Genomic DNA, 23,194 nt, shown 5'->3' on the forward strand with positions numbered 1-23,194 from the left:
GCCAAGGTAATTCTTTCTGGAATAGTTGTGGGGGCAGGAGGAGAAGAGCTAGAATGAAGATATCATTGGCGAAAGGATTGTTGTTTTCCATAACCTGGAAATCACTCAGGAAATTTCCCTCAGGATCCCAGATCTGTTTTGCATTTGCTGAAGGCCATTATACAGCTATTCTAGATTTCCTGAAACTTGATTTTCAGGCATTTGATAGCATTTATTGCCTGTTTGACATTCTGAAGGGATAGCTTTCTATATTTTGGCAGTGTGTAGCTGTTTATGCTGACACAGCATAATATTTTGATACTAATTGTTGTTAGATCTTCAATTCACCATTGAATTTTGATATTAAATAGTCTTGTCAATAACAGTCTTTGTGTTTCTATGAGATTTCTTTTCATAATAAATTCACTGTGCCCTATTATTTACTCAAAAATCTTTACAGAAAATGTTGTAAGTAAGAGTCAATAAATATGTTGCTCTTTATTTCCCTTAAATAAACCAAAAAGGGAACATGCAGTACCATTGGCTGAAGTATGCTTTTTGACCAGCTAGTGTAAAAGTGGCCTATTTAAGGAATGGGGCTCTCATATGCCAAGTTCAGCAGTTGAACATACATCACTTGAAAACAGAAGAAATAATTCTGCCTCTAATCTTTTGCTGTTCTCTTTAAAGATTATTTGAAGTCTGGCTATCTTCTGAAAATGAGACATAACTATATTAGTCCTATTGGGTAAAAGCATTTATAGTTTCAGGGAGAACACAAAGACAGATTTGTATGTAGATAGTATAGGTTCTTCCTGTGACAACATAGTGTTAACCATAAACCTCCCGAAAGGAGAAAAAAAAAAAAGTACCACTTTAAATACCTCATAAAATTATTTTTTCATTTTATTTCCTTATGAGTTTCACAAGTCTTTGGTGAACCTGTGACTTCCAGATATCTCTAGTAACTACAGAGCTTTGCAGATCAGAGGTGCAGGTATTTTTACAATAACTAGCAAAAGAAGCACGTGGCTTTTTAAGGTGTGTAACTGTCTTCTGTTGGTAGTTTTTAATTTGTGGAATAACGTGCCGTTCTTAATCCCCTTTGACTTCTGAGCTAATACTTTTTTTTTTTTTAATTATTATTTTGTAAAACAGATGTTTTATATATCTGTTTGTATACTCAAATGCTGCTCTTTCGGTGTCCCATACTCAGTTCACTTTCATATTAGTTATTGTTATTTAAGTCTCTTCAGGCACATCTGATGTATAAACTTCCTGAAACCTTATCTCCAGTATTTGTTTTATTTTTGATCTTGAGCTATTCCTTTACCTTTTTTTTTTTAAAAAAAAAAAAAAAAAAAAAAACTTTTCACTGAAAGCCCATTTTACAGACAGACCCCCACCCTTTGTTCTGCTAACACAAAGAATTTTCTCATTTCTGGATTTTTTGATCCATCCCAGCTATCTGCTTACTTAAAAAGGGCCGTGATACAACAATTTAATGGAGCTGGGTTCTGCAGATCTTGCTCACTTCATTAAGGAGTTAGAGATTAACATGAAATCTATTTTGGGATATAAATTATAAGAATGTGAATAAAATGGATAATCTCATTCTTTTGTGTACAGTCCTCTCCAGTAATTTGGGAGATGGAACTGGCAAAGTAGAAAGCTTGATATTGCACCTGCTTCCTTAGCTATTGTTTCTTAATCAGATTCTCCTGGTAAGGCTTCTGTATAAGACTGAAGTGCTTTAAAACGTAATTCCTCCTTTTCCGAGCAGTTATAATTGAGACAGAAATCATTTGAAGAGCTGTTGTTGTTATTACTATTGTGTTATTGTGGGCATCCTGTGAATCTTTTGTCTCTAGTAACCTTACAACTGTGTGGTTTAGTAACAGCAGATGTCTTTATCCTTCAGTTGATACATAAATTGAAGAAGTGTACATTTAGCGAATGTCCACTCTTCTTTTATTTTTGCTTCATCTGAGACTATATACAGCTGGTGATATCTATCACTTTCCACCGTTTCTGAAGATAATTTCATTGAAAAAAAAAATTATGATTGGAGGTGGTTTTGCTTATTTTGTTGTGCTTTTTTTTTTTTGGGGGGGGGGGGGGGGGGGGTTGTTTGTTTTAAGTTCTGCCACTGTTTTCCTCTATAATTATACTGTTTAGTCCTTTGACATTCAGAGATGTTACTTTCAAGTGAAAATCCAGAAATAACTGCTTAGCTTATCAAAAAACTTGAAAGCAAAGTAGTTATTTCGTCATTTGACAGCATGAATTTTTATGTGGCAGTTAGCTTATCAAGTTTAAAACTTACATATGTGGCAGATGTGTCAATTTCCATTGATAATGCCATCAGTTCTTGTCCTGTAGTAATTTTCTTATGTTCCCTTCAGTCATCTTCTCCTTTCCTGTATTCCCTTCAGCTTAAGTGAAAGAATAAAATGTAAGTAACATTAATCTGTCCCTGAAGAACTCTGCTCTGCCAAAAATGTACATGTATGTCCATGCTTTTCATCATGATCACTGGCAGTGTGTTTCTTCCAGTTCCTGGGAGGTCTCCTCCACCTGGGAGGCTTCTAATCAAGATGACTTAGGTACAACCTTTTCATGGCTTCCCATGTTTTGGTTTTCTCTGGTCTTTTATCTTTGTTAGACTTGTTCACTATCCTTTGTTGTTTTTTTAACAACACTTTATTTTCTTCTTTTTTTTAAGAGTTCTAGCTCAATGAACCAAACTCTTAACTATTGTCTCCATAACATTAGCGTGTTACTTATTCATGATAATTTTCTTTGTTCATCTTTAGATTATTTTGCTCGTGTTTTAGTCGTCTCGTTCAGCTGCTGTCTTTTCCTGTCCCCTATCCCTAAGGCTTGATCCATCTGCTTAGCTACCCCTCCTTTGGGATGGTTCCATGTACTGCTGAAATGACAGATGTACTGTGAGAGACTGGATATTCATATGTTTCCCATATTTAAGCTTTCTTAATGTAAGCCAAATGAAACACGGGAACTAGACAACAGAGTTTAAGTGTCCTCATTTAAAATAGACGTGGCTTCTGCTGAATGCCAATATAACTTCCCCCATTCTTTATTCTGTTTAAATATCTTCCAGTGGAACAACTGGAATTTGTCCTTGCTTTCTTCATAGTTACATCTTACTATTGATGGTGATGAAACACTATAATGAGGTTCAAGGGTTGCTTTTGAGGCTCCAGCTCAGCGAATGCTGTGCTGGACGCTGTGACCAATTTCATCGTTCTTGACAAGCTCAGATCAACAACCACTTGATCCAGACTCCGTGTACCAGAGCAAGCTTCCAACATTTTCAGGCAGTCATTTTCACATTGATTCCTCTCACGTTATTATCTACATCAGCCAACTCAAGCTTCATCTCTCTCTCTCTTTCTCCCTGCCTTTCTCCTCCTTTCCTCTGTCTCTTCCCTTTCTAGCGCAGCTCTGTGACTGTGCAGCTCTGCCCCAGTTAACCTCCATGCATGCTGTCTTTCTGTGCCTCCTCTCTCTCATTCCTTTGGATCTTCCAGATGAGTAGCTTTCTTGGCAGATTCACAGATGTGAAATAATAATTTATTGAGGCTTTACATTCAGAGATCAATTGCCTGTTGTCTTCCTTGGTACTATGCTGATTTTATTCATCTCTAGCATCCCTGCCTGCTGTGGAGTCAAAGACTCTCCTATCCTGCCTGCATGAGGTGTTCACCTGGGAGATTTAAAGCACTATATATATATTTTTTTTTTCAGCACCGTGCAGCCATCTTCTTTGCAGTCATCTGCTTATTTTCTTGGGAGGGGATTAACAGGCTTGAGGGGTAAAAGGAAAGCAGATCACGGGGTTGACTTTTCATGTCGTAGGCCTCAGGCAGCCATCTCACGCTACCTCCTCTGCTGCATGGATTCATAACCTGTGTGTGTGCTGTGTCACTGCCCTTCAGCCCTGGAGTTCATCTTGTAGCTTATATTAATTCAGTGAAATCCTTGAGGAACCATGCTGTTCTTTGTAGTAGTCTGATGAAAACATGGCTTAGCTGCTTGTTATTTTAATCACTGAATTTACCAACAATACTTGAAAAACCATGTTAGAAAACTGATGGATCTTATGTAGTAAATGATGAGTATATAGGACATGCCCTTTTAATCTAGCTTGGGATAACAAATATTGAAAATGTATAGAAACACACACTTATGTATAAAATGCATTTACATTAGACTAAGTGTCCATTTTATTGGAATCTTCAGAATTCATTTTTAATGCATTTGGATGCATGTTTCTGCCTACAGAGAAATTTTCACTTTTTACATGATAAACAACAGTGGAAATGTCTTCAAGTCTTCATGTTCAGCTCCACAGAAGGCAAATATCTGCTGTTTGCTGGGACCCATCTGATGTGATCTACTTTGCTTTGGCCCCTGCACATGACTTTATTGCTTGTTATTTTGAGATGCAAAGCCCTGGATATTGGATTTGGTGCATCCTGGTCCTGCGTCCTGAGGTCAGAGGGAGCACATCATCCACTTGCTCTCCTGTCACTTCCAACTCTTTGTTGAAGGCTGAGTAAATTGCATAAAACCTCATTCAACATTTAGCCATGCAATTTACTGTGACTGCTTGCTCAATACTCTCTGATCACCCATAGAGTCCTCTGACTTTCCTCTGGTGTCAGGAAAAGTGTGACAAGTTGACTTTCTCGTAGTCTGTGAGGCTCACCTCCCCAAGACCTAGGGTAGCCATAGGATCCTGTCCCACAGAGCTTCTTCAGAAAGGAAAGCCTTAGGTATTTACTATTTGCTCACACTTAGAGGCATGCATATGCCAGAAACATAGTAAATTGTTCAAAATGCTGATCTCGCAAAGGAAAGGGAAATGATTTTACTGATTAAATATTCATGATGTGCTCATATATTACAGCAGTGGGTTTATAAATATGTAGATGTATTGCTGGTTGGTAGGAGGCTTTGCAGGAGAAACCATTCTTTTCCTTGTGCCATGGGCTGACATCTCCACGCACACAAAGATCTGGACTAGCACATGTTTGTGATGATGCCTGAAGAAAAAAAAAAAAAGCTTTAACTAGATAAATAAATAAAAAATGATAATTCATTGTATTCCAATCCTTCTTTAAAGCTGAAATAATTGGGCAATTGATGATCCTTCAGGTTTTCTTTTTAAAGCTGCATGTGTTTAACAGAATACTTAGACTGTGAGGACATCAGGGGCAGCTGTAAATGAGCTGACAAAAGGAGCACACCACTCTCTTCATGGTATATGGATATTTTTCATGTATTTCTTCCAAATTATGTGAAATTGCCTTCTTGAATTCCTTCCATTTGTATCTCACACAGCTGAGTAACTCCTTGCATGCACACACACAGTCCCAGCCCTCCCCCAGACATCTGTCCTGCCTCTCAGTACGAGGTGACACTGTTTGAATGTATTGGGAGGAGGGACAAAGACAAATCCAGAAAAAAAGAAAAACAAAAAAAAAACAATATTTGCAGTGGAAATTTATTTTTAACCTCTGTTGTTGTTGTTGTGTTTTTTGTTTTTGTTTTTTTTTTTAAAAAAAGGTTGCTAGCTAAAAATACAGGTTTTGTGGTTTTAATCTGCAAAAAAATCAGGACTGGGGAGGGGGTGTTATTTTCTGGGAAAAGGGTTTCCTGAAGAACTTTCCCCAATGTGATCGTGCTATCGTAGCATCACAGAACTCAGCAAAAGGCTACAGTAACTGTGAACCTGTATCTTGTCCAGGATTATTTTCAAACGTGGGAATTGTTCAATAGAAACACAGCCATAGCTCCATCACAAAATTTTGATCCGCAGGAGGACATTAATACCTTGCTTCTACTTGAAGCACATCTGCTGTGTGAAACCTTCCAAGCGTGTCCTAAGCTACCTTGGGAGTCTAGAGACCTCAGATGGTAAATTTTGCTTCGGTACAGTTCAGAGTACAGTCTGAGATGTAGGCTACTGTTGATATACTTGCTCATGTTTGGTTTTGTGTTTTGTTTTGTGTTTTTTTTTTTTTGGTTGTTTTTTTTTTTTTGATAGAGCTGAGCAGAAAGTGCTTGGGCACTTCCCTCAGCTAGGAGCAGGTGAACACCATCTTCTTGAGTACACGGTGCCTCAGAGGCATGGCCAGGCTACTTCTGTTTTCTGCCTTCTCACCCAGGCACCTTGCCTCTTTTCCACTTTTCTCCATGCAGATAGGTGATGTATAAGTGGTAAACTTAAAAATGTGGAACAAATGGGATTTATTTCAGTGGCTAAGGCCTGGGTTGGAGGGTGTGCAATAAGACATGCACTGATCCCATGCTGGTTTAAGGAAAAATCATCCCTGGTGGTGGAGCAGGCAAATGGGAGCTGCTCTGTGGACGTGCTTTTAGGAAGGAATAGATTCAGTTGCTCTTTCTCCCTCTTTTTTTTTCATCTCTTCTTCTCTGGCACGTCTGACTCCTATTCTTGCAATCACTGGAGGCACAGAGCTCTCTGTACTCCTGACTAGTCCTGCAGAGACATTAGGGAAAACTCTGCGTATTCCCAGGTATTTCCCAGCAGCAAAAGCATCAGGAGTGGCTTGGTCTCCCGCAGGCTTAGGCTGAAGCACAAGACACATGCTTAGCCATCAGAGGAGTGACTTTCTGGAATGGTCTTTGCCTGACACGCAGAGGGCAAAATGTCTGATGTCTAGTGACAGCAGATTTAAGCAAGATATAATGGAGCACTTTCCCCCTAACCAATAATTAATCTCTGAGACCGGAGCTTTTGGAGACTGGAAGTATGGATTCAGGAAGGGATTAGACCAATTCAGTGAGGATCAGTCCATCGGCGGCTATTCACCATGCCTGCCTAGATGTGGTCTCCCACTCAGGAAGGCCATGAATCACCGATGGTTTGTGCTAAGCTAGATGGGCTTTTCTTTGGTCTAGTATTGTCAGTGCCTCGTGGCTCTTAAGATGTAGCTTAATTAGTTGATGAAGCAGTCGGCGTGACTCTCTCTCTGAAGTTCTCAGGGGATTGATCTTGTGGTAGCTCGGTCCCACATCTGAGCAGTCTGCGAGGGGACAACAGCCTGCCACCCCGGTGGGATGGGATGCTGCCATATGCTCTGAACCACTGACAGCAAAATGATTGTCCCTCGGGGTGGTCATCAGCCAGTGCCCAGGCTAGTCAAAGCTTGGGGAACCTCTAAAATCCACAGCTACTAGGCAGGGCTGTCATTAACAAGAGACAACTGCTGAAAGGAGAGATGTTTGTAAGATAGGCCTGAAAAGGACAAAAGTAAATAAGGGTCTCTAAGCCTTTTCTACTGTGGAATTTGCCTGCCCTTGGTAACGTTCCTGCCCCCGCTGTTGTTTGTACTGACAAATGTCCTTGCATTAGTAAACTCATAATGCATCTTGTTTGTCCCTTCAAGGCCAGCCCTCGCAGCTTTCATTAGTATTTTAGGATATTTATGACTTTGTAAATGACTGAAAATCTGCAATTTGTCATTGGGAATTAACATCTTCCTTCCACTTAGAGCTGAAGCTCAGCTTTGGCCTTTGAGGGACTGAGCCACCTCTGGGCTTGGCAGACAAAAACAAAGTCAGACAGTGCCCAGATTTACAGCAGTGAGTGGCTCTTGGTTACTCAGATGTCTTTGATAATGTGTCATCTGCTGTTGCTGGTAGGGATCAGTGTTTAGGCTCAGAATTAATTTCTCTCTAGCTGGAGAGAAAATAAAAATCTCTCTTCTGCAAGAGCAAACAGAGGAAGAGAGGGTAACAGAGAGAGAAAGGGAGACAAATGAAAATAGCACCAGGCACGTGTAAATCCTGCATATACAAACCCCAAAGTTTAACAGAGGGAAAGCGTTGAGAAGAGGACACTGTATTTCCCTTTGCTGTGCTCTGTACTTTCAGCCTTGTAATAATGGAAGTTAAGAGAATTTGTAAGGTTTCAAAGGGAGTTTATCATGTAATTGGTGAAGAGCTGGAGAGTTGGTAGGGGAAGGATAATAATCAAAGGAGCCTTTTCAGTGCTAAACTGCAGTCCAGCAAATCAAAGGGAGGAATGTTAATTGGTTTGTACAACATGATATTCTTGGTCCAGAGTAGCCTCAGCCACTCAATGGTACTTTTTTTTTTCTTCCCTCTCTCTCTCTTTGTAGGTTGATTAAGTGAAGGAAAAAAAATACACAAAGCTGCTTTCAAGTATTGAAGACACAAGACCAGGATGAACACGAAGGACGGAAAAGTGACTGAAGGAGGTCTCAATGTCACACTTACCATACGCCTTCTCATGCATGGCAAGGTGAAGCATTTACTGTTGCCACAGCAGTTGCCTGTTTGTTGAGCGAGTGTGTGCAGTTACCATCTGAGCCTGGCAGTGACACTGACGGAGGGTCTGCTCCTCCTCTTCCAATTTGAGTCAAAAGCACCATTGCCATGACTGAAAAATCAGCCCCTGCCTTTCAAGGCATCATACTTCAGTTTGCACTGCAGCCCGAGTTCATTAGAACTTGGCCTTGCTTGTACCAAACCCACTTTGAGCAGTTCTGGTGGCAAAATGAGTTCTTTGATTGATAGTTAGCCAAATTAGACAGACCCTTGCATAAGGGTGACCTGCATACAGCTCGCTTTTCTCATCGTTTGCAGTTTTGTGTGTTGTGGGTTTGTGTTTTTTTGGTTTTTGTTTTTTAAGATACCAAAACATTGATTTGTGTGAAGTAATTGCCACAGAATTACTGAACATTCCTGTTGAATTCAAATGGGATAGCTCTTCATTATTCTGATGTAGCATCTTATTAGAGCAAACCCTTGATATAACAAGCATTTGTCCAGGTCCCCTGCGGGTTTGTTTTGGAAGGTTGACTGTAATTTCATTTCTGTCCAGCGTAGCACTCAAACATGCAGATAAGTGTGAAATCTGTGCCATAGACAAAGTGCCAATTCTGTATTGTCAGACTTAACAGTCTGATAGCCATTTATTGCAAGTTGCCAGATCACAAAATGGGCTTTTAATTAAAAAACACATTTCATTGGTTTGTTTGTATTGTTTGCATCACCGACACCAGATAATTTTAGGCTTAAGGAATGAATGTGATGTAAAATAGATGTTTTGGCTCTTTCTTAATAAGAGACAGTGGATATATACATCATTCTTCAGATCAAAATTGTAGGTATAAATCTTAAAAGTAGTTTTAACCCTGGAATTTTATTTATAAAATTAAAATATATTTACATTTTGAAACAAGACACACTCTCAACCTATGGCACGAACTCACATGTTATACATCCGTAGCACAAATAAGAGATTAAGGTATCTCCCTCTACATTTTACTTATGGAAATACTAGGAAATATGAGGGAGTACAGTTTAAGTTAGCAAATGAGAAACAAAATTAATTAACAAAACAATCAAAAAAACAAACAAACAAACAGAAGTTAGGTTATGCCAGAATTAAGTGTTACAGATCAAATTATGTATTTTCTCTGAAATGGTCCAACCATTTTGGTTGATTTTTTTCTCCCCTGAAATATGCAGCTTCAGGCAGGCATCTGGTGTGTAAAATCTGCATCTTAAATAGGAATCTGTCAAACAAATCTAATAACACTCTCTTTTTCCAAGCCCACCAAAAATCTGTGCGCATGTCTGCACTCAAAATTAGTTTCTAGGGGTTGATTGTACTGGATTCTGGTCCTAGTCCAGAAAAGCGTGCGAACACATCCATATCCTGGTGTGTGTTACCCTACTGGCTTCAGCCACATTCCTGCGTGCTTAAATGTGCTTTTTATTAACCATGCCAGACAGCTCTGCTTCTTTCAGAATCATGCCACTGAAGCAAAAATCAAGTATCTGTCATTTTTCAGAACGTTTTAGTGAAGTCATGGTCTAGAGTTCTGTTGCTTTTGTGTGTGTGTGTGTGCTGTTTCTTTTTGTTTGTTTGTTTTGGTGTGGTGGTGTTTTGTTTTGTTTCAGGAAACAATGGATACAGTAATCAGAAAAGAAATTAGAGAAAGGTTATTTTCTCTGATAAATATAGCTGATTGTGTATGCAACCACTTTTAACAGTAATGGATGTTGTGTGTCCAATCTTCAATGCATATTTATCCCCAAGGGTCTAAATTAAACCCATAAAAGCTCTGAAATTCAAAGTTTAAGTGGGAGTACACCATGCATCCTCAGTTAACAAGGCACAATGGGTATACCATTAACTGAAGTATGCTCTAATCATGTGTCCTATTGTACCAAAGTATTGCAAAGAGCACATTAAATCACAATTTATTTTGGTGATAAAAGTCAGACCTTTATGGTTTCTTTGATATCATTTCTGTGATTCAAAAATGCTGATATCAGAGTGTGAAGGATGTCTGAGTCAATATGAACTCAGTATGAAAAGGTTGCTCTGAAAGCTGTATGTGCTAAAAACAAGAAGAAACATGCTTCCCCACACTTCCCTAAGATTTGTTGTGGTAATGACATTGCTGGAAATTGCTGATCTCTAATTAGTATTTCTAGACAAAACAATTAACTGAAGCAGAGCTTGGTCTGTAAATAACTGGTCATAACTTGAAAGAGAAGAGTGCAATTACACGAGCGATTTTAAAAATAACAGTCACAAACTGGATTTGAGGAAATATAATTTGAAAATTAGTTATTTATTAGTGTGTTTCATGGAAATACCGGGCTCTATCACCATTAACTTTAAATCTGTCTCCAAATCTCTGGTGCCAGTGTACCTTTGCAGAGGGAAGAGGTCTATGTGCTCCATGACATTGCATTCCTTATCGTGTCCATAACTTGTGCTATCATGCTTCGTTATCTCAACTTTAAACCCTGCAGACTTAGGAATTTTTCAGTGTGTACTTTCTGTGTCATTTGTATATGGGCTTTAAGTCAAGGATGGGCATCTTAATTATGCAATTAAGATAAGCTCTCTCGGCACGCTGGATCTGCAGACAGAGAATCAGTATTTGTACAAATGGACAGACCTCTGCAAGGAGATACTGAGTGAAAGAGTCAGCATATTTAGCAACAGCAGATACAACAAAAAATAGTAAAAATCAAAGGCAGTGTTAGTGTCTACTGAAAGGAAAGCAGACAGGAACCATCTTGTTCTTGGGGTAAATGCTTTCAGGGCCTAATATGAAAGGTGTCCTCCTGGGCCAGGACTTCAGAAGGTGTGTGCTGGTGTAAGATGAAAGGCATAATTTTTATCCTGTGCTGTGTTACATCAGAAAAAAAAATATTTTAGCAGTGTGACAGCCCTGAAGAGAATTCAGAAGTAACACAAAACATTTCTTATGTTTCCTTGCAATGAAGGGGAGGTTTTCAGGGCGTATGATACAAGGGCAGTGCTCAGTTGCTCTTCACATCTGCAGAGACACAGTTGTCTTTGCTTGTAGGAAGTTTCAAGAGTGATGTTAGGAAGAACTTTTTATTTGGATATGTGAGAAGGGGAGCAGGCTGCCTGGACATGCCGCAACATTTAATGATGGAGGCTTTTAAGGACAAGTTAGGTAAAAATGGATAAGGCTGCCATGGCACTGCAGCACCCTGTTGCTCAGTTTTTGATTGAGTTTCCTGAATGCTGCTCCAGAGAGGGCAGGAACTGAGGAGTCTTTTGAAGTATGTGCAAAAGTTGGATATGTAGCGTATGTTAAATAATGCAGAGATGCATTTTCATCTCTTATTAATGAGAATTAAGAGATAAAACTGCTACATGCATTTTGGTAGGGAAGAACAGTGAGAATGGGCTGGGGCTATTTGCATTGTGCTATTTCTGCATTTTGCAACTAATTCCTTCTATTTCTTGAAGTAAAATAAGTGAAATCACTGTGTAGGGCAGAGGCTTTGAGTGGGTATGGATGTTTTATCACCTTTGTTGGCTTTAAAATTACAATTTCTGGCCAGGATTAGAATATTGTAGTGACTGCAAGATTTCTGCTTCCAGCAAAAGTAAAAATGGCACTTTTTACCTGGATCAGGTCAACAGTTTTGGAGGGCTTTAAAGGGATCACAAGTTGAGTATGAGTTGAGTATGTGTGCATTCGTGGGCAAACAGTTCCCAGCTATCAGAGCCCTCTGTAAGGAAAAGCAGAGCTCAAGCTCCAAAAGAAAAGTTTCACTTTTTCCTTTTTTGTTCTTGTCAAAATCCAACTTCTTTTAGTTCTCTGCATGCTATAAGCTCCTTGAGGGAGCTCAATGTTTCTTATCGTTCCTTGGTCACCTTTTGCAGATCTGTGTGTTTGTGACTTGTGGCTGGTTGATTTTCTTTCTTACTGTCACCAGTAACGAGGCTGGAAGATTATGGAAAATTACAGCCTTGCCCACAGGTCCTTGCCAATGTGCTTTCATGCTTGACATCTGCAGCAGTCTTGTTCTTGTTTTGGTCAGCTTGTGCCCAGAATGAAATAACCCAGAAGAGGCATCTACTTTGATGATGCTGGATAATGATCACATTAGTTTTGCCTGCTTTGGATTTGTATACAGCCGGTGTTGACAAGCTGATTAAGACCCTAGAGACTCACTATTAAAGGTTAATTTTAGATGGTGGTTGTAAAGAGGCTGTGGTGGGAAACAAGTGTTAAATTCCAGGAAAGCGGCTTAATGGAGATTTAAATATTGGATACTTAAGGTGGAATATAAGAAAATATTAATATGTGCCAGCAAGGAAAGGAGGGCAGCAGGGTCATGAACCCACTTTGGTTTCTTTCTCATAGTGGTAGTACAAGAGTCTCTGCTTCCTCTGTCATGGACGAACCTGCAGAAGAAAAAAATACATCATTTCTAAAGGCACTGCACAAAGGTGTACAGCTATGAAACTGTGGTGGATATAGCGAAGTGGGCAAGAAACCAAACTAGAATGTGTTGAGTCCAAGGAAGATTTTAGAGAAAGGAGAAGGAGTTCAGAAATAGAAAGCAAAGTTTATTAATGAAGTCAGATGGGTTTTAGGAAGAATAAGGAAATAATTTATAGGTAGGGTGAAGGAGGGAAGAGAAGATCGGAGGGAAGTAGGACTCTTGCCAAATAGCAAGACGTGTAAATTGTAGAGGTGAGGCAATTTAATGGAGAAGGTAACTTAGAAGATACACGTTCAGTGAGGGGGGGGAAATCTGGAAAGCATAAGGGCTGAAAGGCATCAGATGTGATGGTGGGAGGCATCAGATGGACAGAGCAGCACATTCAGGACATATTAGGCTGGAAAGGAAAGCTATTGCAGCACAAGTATGTGCAGTTTTGGGTGTACAGTATTGGCTCGTTGTGGGGCAAAAATAGAGTAATTACCTTACCGCTCTTCTGGCAAGATCACACCTCTGGTTCTGTGCTCAGCAGCAGGTGCCGTGTGTGTGAGTGATGCTGAAGACTAGAGGGAGAATTCACAGAAAAATAACAGTTTTAGGAGGCTGAGGAGAGCGTGTCTAGCTTTGTTCAGACATTCTCAAAAATACTCGGAGAGAACAAATACGAGTAATGGAGTGACATTATTTTGAATGATACAAGTGCTTCTGCCTGGAAATAATGGAATAGATATAGTTTTGAAACAAATCATAATAAGGGGATTCAGATAGAAACTTCTGGAATTGCAATTTTTATGAGGTTTGGGAAGTCTCCTCAGCAGATTTTAAACATGTCTGGGGACAAGTAGTACATGTGCTATGTAGAATGTATAATCTGCATTGATGCAGAAAAGATACGATGGCTACATGGAGCTTTTCCTTCCCTGATATCATTTACCTAATGAGAGGTTTCTCACAGTTCAAGCAGTCATGAATTAGAAAGATGAATCTGCAGTCAAATATTCAGTGAAAGACCTGAAAACAAAACAAAACAAAAAAAAAAAAACTAGGAGTGCCTTGATTTTTAAGTACTAAACTTTCAGTGCTTGCAGCTTCATTTTAGATGCATTGAGCTACTCTACTACCCCATGGTTTCAGCAGGACCACTTGGTGCTTAGTGGACTGAAAGGATTAATAGCAATGGTCTTGCATGTAGCTTCAGGTGATAACTTTTGGACACATTGGTTATTAATTTATGATTATTTATAGAGATTTTTACAAGAAAAAGAAAGAAAATCCAGACTCATTAAGATGTTTACTCTCAATAAATAAATAACTCAGATGTAGACAGAATGAAATCATGGAGAACGTTGCCACTTTCATTTGTATAGGCAATACAGATTTACCATCAAGGATTTCTTTTAGTGGCCACTTTTGCATATCTGCTTACTTTACCCTTGTTAAAACAAGCACAGAAATTATTAGTTCTCCTCATTTTTTTCTTCTATTTTTTACTTATTAATATACAGCATAAAACAAAGCAGCTTTAAGATTCATCTTTCCAGTAATTTAATCCAAGCTATAAAATGCCAGCCAAGCCACCGTTTGCTCTGTTCTTTCTAGTTTCCACAGACACTGTCAGGGTATTATGAGGATTGACTGTCAGGCTTATTGCTCTTATAGCTCATTTTGTTCATTACCATTGCTGTAGTACCCAAGAGTCATGGAACAAAACTCAGTGTGCAAATACACAACATAAAATGGACCTCCTTAGAGTGGTTGTAGGAAAAGCTGAGAGTTTCTCACTATTTCCACTAGCCTAAGAGAGTCAATGGAAAGGACAGTGGCATTTTTTCACAGCCTCTGTGTGTTCCCAAAACCAACATTCAACGTTGAATCTTCCTACTTCTTGCAGACAGTGTCCAGTCCAGAGCCATATTAGGATGAGATTGCAAGAGGCACACACGCTATTCAGCGCTGGTGTTTCAGCATGGCTAGTAAAGGGACAGAACTGGGGTTTGATTTGTTTGTTTGTCTTTTTTTTTCTTTTTCTTTTTTTGTTGTGGTGGGGTGAGGAAGGGAAGGAGGGGGGGAGAGGCATGGCAGGTTGGTGTGAAGTCGAATGTAAATTGATTACCTATCTGCTATCAAAAAGCAAATGAAAAATGCTTATTGGTACAGCTGGGAGAAAAAAAAATGAAAAAAAACACATAGATGGCCTGTGGAAGGATCATAATACCAACATTTCCATCAGAAAGACTGTAATTTGAAGGTTCTCTCAAACAGTACCACATTTGTTAGCATGAGATCTGTCTCAGTAAGGACTTGGACTGTAGTACCTTACTAAATTAGGGCAGTTAACATCAGACAGTGACTGTTAAAGCGTCACCTAGGAACATGAAATCTCCTGTGTCAGTGAGGCTAATCCCACATAATCCCAAAACACAAATAAGACTCAGTATATCCGAGGCAACCATTTGATCCTCGAGGTAGACATGTTACATCATGTTTCCCAAATCTGACTAAGGCTTTTTTTCAGTCTTTAAAAAAATGCTCGTGTCCTATATTCTCCATACAAACATATTCCTCAGAATATCTTCGTGGAACACGTTCCTGGGGTCTTCCCTGCTGGACCTCCACGTGCTTATACGAGTTTTTACAACTGTATCCTCAGAACAACTGGGGAGAGAGTTGGGTTGTGATGTGATTCCTCTTTATGGATGGGAGAAAGACAGTTGGTGCTGGTCTACAACATTTTGTCAGCACAGATGTTGTTTGCTGTTGCCAGGATCCCTCTTTTTGTTGTGACAGATGTGTGTTCCCATGGCAGAAGGCTGTATTTCTTCAATGCTTTCCTAACAGGCTTTTTCGTTTATAGAGCCCAGGCCTATTGGCCCCACCTTATCCTTGCTCACAGAAAGCAGACATGCGATTGAAGCATTGCCTGGATGAATTACAGGATTTAGGATGTGGCCTGTGCTTTGACAGATGGTTTGGGGTAAAAGCATATATTCTTGCATTATTTCCTAAGGACGTGTCTGCATCTCAGGGTTCCTGTGAGGTTAGTGTTCCACTCACCCCATGGCGCTGGTAGTAGAAGCTGCTTGCTTCGAGCAAGATCTGTGTTTTTGTATGGTTTTGGAGTAACTAGTTGGTTAGTTTTGATTTCCTAGGCCACTTTATTTATTAGACTAGCCTTACACTTAGAAAAATGATGGAATTTCACACATTATGTTTACAGATCAAAGGTTTATCTTTATACCAAGGTTTGTCACCATTTGTTAAGCCTCCTGTTTTCTTAACGTGACTTATTTGTTTTTCTTGCTGTTCAGAAGGTATGTCAGATAGTTGATTAGCAAATAGCTTTCTCCTACAGCTTGTTTTATATCTTTGTTTAATCGTTCGCACCATCAAGAGCCCTGCAGAAGCCTGGGCTCACAGAGACTTCTCTGCTGCCACCTTTTGTTCTGCTGGCCTCAGGTTAACACAGATGAAGCAAATACTACAGAAGCAGCTTTCTGCTGTGGGGTGGGCCCACCTCTCCCCAGGTGTTCGTTAAGGGTAAAAGCCATGCCATTCATGACAATTAGGAGTGCAAATAATATTATACATTATTATACAATATATGCAAAAACATCCCGTGTTTTTGCCATTGCTTTTCCTCGAGTTTTCTGCAATGAATTGGGCGTTTGGTTAGCAATATGCTTTGCTGATACTGAGCACAGTCTTGGTGAGGTCCACCATTTGTTAATTTATGTATTTTATTAGAAATAACATTGATTTATGTATTTTATTAGAAATTACATAGAATCATAGTCATAACTTGACTTAGCCCCCAAGGCTAATGAGTTATTTTAAAGCTGTCTGAAATTAGCGTGTCTATGTCACATTTTCCTGTGTTTTTTCAAAGTGCCAGGATGCGAAGTTGGAGTCCAGGTAGGAGACTGTCCTGCTTCAGGTGCTGTCACCTGGAGAAATGCCCTTTGAAAGATGCTACCTGGCTGGGCACTCTGCACTGTCTAAAACTCAGGCCACTTTGATGAGGCTTAGTAGGATAGGTGCCCCAAATTGCTGTCATTTCTTGAGGGAAAGTTGATATCCATCTATTTAGTGCCTGCGTGCATATATTGTCTTCACACACAAATATATAAATATATGCATGTGTTCAAGTGTATCAGTGGGCACGCATACAGTTGCAGCTTTTTGGAGGCATCCTATTCACCCAGCACAGTTGCTGTGGCATATCTGCTTCTGACAGGCAGGTGTTTGTATGTTGAGGCCAAGGATTGTGGTATGCTGGGTGCTTCTTTCAGCTCTGGCAGCAGAGTTGCCAGGTTACCTTGGACCTGTCTTTCTCTCTCTGAGCTCAGTTCTCCCTTTTGATAACATTTTTTTTGTGCTCTGCTTTTCTGTCTGCTGTTAAAATGTGACTGCAGAAAATCTAGTAATTCCTATCATATCACTTATTTTCCCACTATGTTTATAAGTGGATGGTTAGTCAATAAATCAATCCGAAATTGATCGTAAACACTTACCTTCACTTTGTATTCCTGAGCGCTGGAAGACAGCAAATAGTTAAGCAGTTATTAGTATATCCTAGTATACCGGTATTTTCAAAGACAGCTCAATCACACTCCTGTCTGACTTGTGCTGAGGCTGAATTTGATATCAAATGTGGGATTCCTCTCACCAAACTTTAGGTATGTTCTTGTAAGTCTAGGCTTCCTCCACGGCAGATGTAGAAAGATGAAACCCCTGATAGTACAATTCTTCCCTCCTGTTTGGGGAACAAAACCCTCCATTGTCTCTTGCTGTTGACCGCAGAGGAGCCTGCGTGCCTGGATTACGCTGGACTCCTAACTTTTAATGAACTGATGCAGGTGACAGACATCCCATCCCTTCAGTCTGCAGCACAGTTTGAGCACCTGGCAGACTTAGAAACATTTTCTGGGTAAGATAAAGATCTATAAATAACCTTGGATAGAAATATTGACAAAGATCGAGTATCATAAAAATGGTGTTAGATATCTTATAAAGCACTAAACATAATTTAGGGTGGTGTAAGTATCTGTATGAATCAAATACTGGACTGCATAAAGAATCATTAAAGGTTTGATGAAGTAGGATAAGTAATTTGGAGAATGAGGGAAAAAGAATTTTCTGATTTTATCTGTGCCATAAGAAGGTTTCTCCTAATTAAAACGTGATCCATCGTCTCCACTACTTACAGGAGCTTTCCTAAAAAGAGAAAAAGCCCCCAAAAGGCTAAAGCAACCAGCTTAGAATGGTTCCAGAATTTATTTTCTTTGGAGTAATTCATACAGATCCAAAATTTTGGAAAATTTAGGAATACCCATGTGAAGTTATTGTTTCTTTCTCCCCCCCCTCCTTTCCTTGCCATTCCTAGCAGAATCCCATTTCAAAGGGAGCTGCAGTGCAGGGAGGAGGTGGTGTTTGCCACAGTGCTTTGGAACTGCCTAGTTGCAGAATGAGCTTTAAATTCTCCCTTTGACAAGGTTAAGGTTTGAGGTAGTCTGTAGAGTTACAGTGGCATCTTCTAGCATGATCCAAGGAGCTGGTTACAAGTCTCATTGAAATACTTTTTTCAGCAGAACTCACCCTGTGCATTCATTCTCTGCTTTGGTAGCAGCAAACAAAGTGATATCTGCTCAGGTAGAATTCCTGTTTCCACTGAAATCAATAGCAAAACATCCACAGGCGTCAGTGAAGTAAGCATCTTGAGAATCCTGATATTTTATGCAGCACTTCACTTGTTTAAAGACTCCTCATTTCTTTGTTTGAAATACTCCATCTTTTTTTACTAGGGCTGTAAACGGTATATTGCTTTACTGTTTCCAAAGCTATAGTATCTTTTCCTATTTCCAAGGAAGATATATTTGTCCTTATTAGTCATGGTCCCTTCATGCATTTCTGAAAGAACTGCAGCTGACATCAAGACCCAATGTGATCAAATGGATTAGGCCAGATTTCATGAGGAGTGTGTACCAGCAGAGCCTTGTAGGTTCAAGACCAGGCTTATAGCTTCTAATGAAACTTTGGATGTAAAATAAATAAATAAATAAAATAATAAAAAAAATGAAAGAAACAGACCGAAATTCAATTGTTCACCAATAGCAATCAAAATACAATATGCTCAGCCACAGTAAAAAGTCCTTCTACCTCCTGGGAATCTGTTTTACACAAGAAATTATTTCTGAAACCTGGGATTGAGAGGAATGGAAGAAAAATATTCAGGGTCAATTCACTGAATGCACCGGGCAGGCCGTTGGGAACTACTAGACATGACAGCTTTCCATTACTGAGAGTTATGTGTATCTGCGTCCCCTCTCGCCCCCAGTACCTTTTAATCCCATTCAGTAGTTACAGACAGTTTGGCAGTGATACGGCGATAGCCTGGAAAAATAGTCAGACCTTAAAACCTTGTGGAATGGGTGTCCCAAATCTGTGTTGTTGCTAATAAGAATGCTGCACCTTGCTGGAGAACCTGCCCAAAATGCTGACACGGTTGTCTCAGACATGGGACAAGGGCTTACAAGCCGAAGGAGAAGGCTGGAAGAACTCACCTCGGCTGTCTGGCTACACTCCTACTAATGCAGCCCAGCATTTGGTTGGCCTTCCTTGCTGCAAGGACACACCGTTGACCCATGTTGGAGCTGGGCGTTGGGACCCCCAGGACTTTTTCTGCAAAGCTGCTTTGTAGCAAGTTGCTGCCCAGCCTGGCCTGCTGCATGGGCTTGTTCCATCCCAGGCACGGGACTTTACAATTGGCTTTGTCATATTGCTTGAGATTTATCTTAGCCTGTTTCTTCATGTAGCAGACTTGCTACATTGATGAGTGGTAGCCCCAGGTTGGTGTTGTCTGCAGACCTGCCAAGAGCTCCGAGGAACCACGTGCCAAAGTTGTTCCCTGATATGGATCTTCTCACTGAGAGGTGTTCATGTCTTGTGAGGAGGCACAAGCACAAACAGCTTCACAATATGAGCTTATAAATAACCTAGTGGTGAGAAATAGCTCTCTCCCAAGGGCAGTGCTGTCAGTCTGGTACTGCAGGGTGAAGTTAGTACCACTTTATCATGAGTCCAAATAGAGCGACAGAGGATAATTTCTTAAATCTTACTCTTGTGGCAGTGTTTCAGGGTTAGTCGAATGTAAGTGTATAGATGGAGGTAAGAGGCGGGGGGATATCTCTACGAGAACCACGTCTTAAATCATGGAGGTAGATTTCACACTGAGTATAGGAGAGGAGTTTGTTTTCCCATAGCTGCTCTCCTCTCCATCAGATAATTCCCACTCTGATGTCCAACATGCGTGACTTGTGCAACATGCCCAGCCTATTCATTTTAGAGTTATTAGCTTCTCTTTTGTTACCTGTTGCTTTTATGCACCAGATTTTTAACCCCTGGGATGTTGCTGGAACTGCCACATCATTCCCCTGTTGTATGCTCATGGTGACACTTGTCAGTATCTTGTCCCTTAATGAAAGATCATGGGAGTCCAGTAGCAATTCCCAAATCCCTAAAAACTGATTAGCAATTATTGTTCTCTATGTGCTTAATGGGGAGATTAAGACAGGCCACCAGGTGTTAATGCAATAACACTTCATGGCATGGAAATTGAGCTCTAGCTATTGAATGATGAGAAGAGGGTAAATGCCTGCCCTCAGAGAGAGCAGCAATTATTTTGATGCTTGCATTATATCCCATTTTCCCTAGCAGGTTATGTAGTCTTATTATTTCTGAACTTTTCATTCCCTAATATAGGGGTTTATCTGTGTTTATAGTAGCAGAATTGATCTGTAACTGCAAGATCAGCTCTTGTTAAAGGTATTTTTCTTGCACAATCAGTACGCTGTAAAGCCGTGTTTTCAGTCCACCCCTTTGTGTCTAACACGGCACATCTGTGTACGGCAACAATGGGAAACGGGGCTAGGCATTGCAGGTCTGACATAAGTGATAGTAAAATAGCTCAGCAGCTTAGCAAATGCTCTTCTGTAGCGAATCGTATCATTCACTTACGCTGTCTTCTTTTCTGTTTCAGGAGGTTGGGAGCATTATTGGAAAGGTCAGGAAATTACTTTCTCTCTTTATTGTCATGTCAAAATATTGTATGTCTGTTCACTTCATTGGCCCAGGCTAACTTTTTTTATCCTTTTCTTTAACAGAAGGGTGAGACAGTTAAGAAGATGAGGGAGGAGGTAAGACCAGCCTTGATGTCTTGTTTTCTTTCCAGCTCAGGGAACAACTCGGAGTGTACAGAACGACACTGCCATCAAGCGGGCAGCTCATTTCACATCACCACTCCGTTACACCAGCTCTCATATAAATAAAATGTGCTGGCCTAAGTTAAGCACTGCTGTTAAGGTAGCATCTTTATCACCGCAGCAGTCTGGAGGCTTGCATTGCCTCAGGAGCAGCTTGGGCAGCATGATTCAGTGCATCCAAACCATGATATTTCACCACTGTTTCCCATACCACACCAGCATTGCTCCTGCACGCAGCATGGCCTCCTGGTACAGAGCTCCCAAAATCTGAAACCACGCTTTAGACTGATGCTATGGAAGGTCTAGGGGTAGACAACCTTCAGCAGAACTGGAGCCAAAGCATCCCTCTGTCTTGTCTTGGCACAGACTGAACTTTTCCTAGTTTTGCAGCTGTCAGTAGGCTGTGGACACGTAGACCTGCATGCACACAAGCCATTCACATCCTTTGAAAAGGTTGTAAACAAAAAGAGGCTAACTAACACAGGGCACTGCATAAACTTCAGTCTCCCCAGGTGTTTGGACGCTTCTTTCCCTTCCTCAAAGCAAGGTGCGGTGTCTTTAGAGGATTATACCTAGCTCCAAGGCAAAGGTTGTGGATCCACTCTTGTCTTGTGAGTCAGCACATCTAACCTGCAGGTTCCTGTAACTTCCCTTCTTTGAATCATTGGCTAAAAGCATAAGTCAAAAGAAAAATCCTACTGTTTGAAACTTCAGGAGTGCAAAGCGTACACAGAGTGCCTCAAGAAAAATTGATTTGGTTCTGGGTTCTCTGCTGTACTTTATTATGTCAGCTGCTTTGTTGTTTTGTACACTGAGAGAAGGTCTCTGGCAGGAAAATCTCCATATACTTGCAGTGAATAAAAATACTGAGATACATCTTCAAATATGCACAACAGGGAGTTCATTTTCAGGCTGACTGAATACAAAGCTCCTTTTTTGATAAGAGATTTCATCCATGTTTTCATGTATAAGTACAATTGGACTTAAGAACAAAAAAAATGCTTCCAATATACTAGGTAACGGTATATTGGCAGTTACAGATGAGAGTTGATTAAATGCATTGTAGTTTAATTAATAAGTGTGATCACAGACAGATATCTTTAGATATAAATTGTTCTCACAAAGGGGAAGCTATCATTAGAAAAAGCGCTCCTGAATTTTGGGTCAAACATCTTAGCGAAGAGTTATAGTTCCTGGTTAGTTTTTCAAGGTAAATGTCAAATATTCATCTTCCATTCCTGAAAAACTGTCACATGCAGACACAAGAGGCATAGTTTCTTTGTTCATTTTATAAAAAGGAATTATGTGCCTCTTTACTACCAACAAAGGACTAATCAGCTATGTCTTTAAGTGGTGATAACTGAGTCCTTCTTTAAATGACTAACTTCCTCAATGCTTCTTAAAAGATGAAGCATCATTTCATTTTAACTTTCCTGACAGATGTGGTATGTTGCAAGTCATATTTGTGGAACAAAATGCAACGTTACCTTGCTCTGTCATCAGAGAAATATCACAGAAAAAATGAGTCTGAAGAAAAGCACAAAGCCTACCAATCTGTGCCTGCAGTCATTAACTTCCTTCACAAATTTTGGAGATTGCCACATCACCTTTTAATTGCGTGGCCAGGCTCCTCTCAGGCCCACTGCAGAGCAGCATCCCCAGGAACTGAGAGTGAGTCCCACAACCAAATGCTGCTGCCAGTTTGAACCAGCCCTGGGCTCGATCTCCTTCCTGATTGAACACTGGTGTTTGATTAGAGCAATTCCCACTTAGGTTCAGCTGTCAGAAAAAGTGACTGCTGCCCTTTCTTATCTCTGAACATTGAGTATATCTGCCAGCAGAGTCTGTGACAGCAAGATTTTTCTATTAGTAGTTTCTAGTGGGTTTTTAGGTTTTTTGTTTGTTTGTTTTGTGTTTGTTTGTGTGTTTGTTTTTTTTTTTTCTTGTTGTGTTTGGTTGCTGTCACATGGGAAAATAAGCTATCTTTCTGTTCAGCAGCAGTATATACATGAGAAAAGGCTCAGACACACAGTGTATCAACTGATTTGTGGTAACTTTGAAGGCAAAGGTCCAAATTAACTTAGATTATCTCATATTTGCTAGAGGCCAGCACCCTCGACAAGATCAGTGCCTGTGGATCAGCT

General features: G+C 40.1%; 1 protein-coding gene across 26 annotated transcripts in view; it reads left to right on the plus strand.

Moving 5' to 3' along the window:
- The window catches only part of LOC137850783 (poly(rC)-binding protein 3-like), a 515,321-nt gene that overhangs the window by 445,313 nt on the left and 46,814 nt on the right, over positions 1-23,194 (plus strand). For all 26 annotated transcript variants that reach the window (XM_068671177.1, XM_068671183.1, XM_068671175.1 and 23 more), the window contains 3 exons: positions 8,157-8,299; positions 20,828-20,851; positions 20,952-20,984. In XM_068671177.1, the coding sequence (XP_068527278.1) occupies positions 8,222-8,299; positions 20,828-20,851; positions 20,952-20,984 (135 nt within the window). In that variant the 5' untranslated portion in view covers positions 8,157-8,221. The remainder of the gene's footprint in view (positions 1-8,156; positions 8,300-20,827; positions 20,852-20,951; positions 20,985-23,194) is intronic.

This window comes from Anas acuta, chromosome 2 (assembly GCF_963932015.1).
Source record: "Anas acuta chromosome 2, bAnaAcu1.1, whole genome shotgun sequence".
Lineage (NCBI taxonomy): Eukaryota > Metazoa > Chordata > Aves > Anseriformes > Anatidae > Anas > Anas acuta.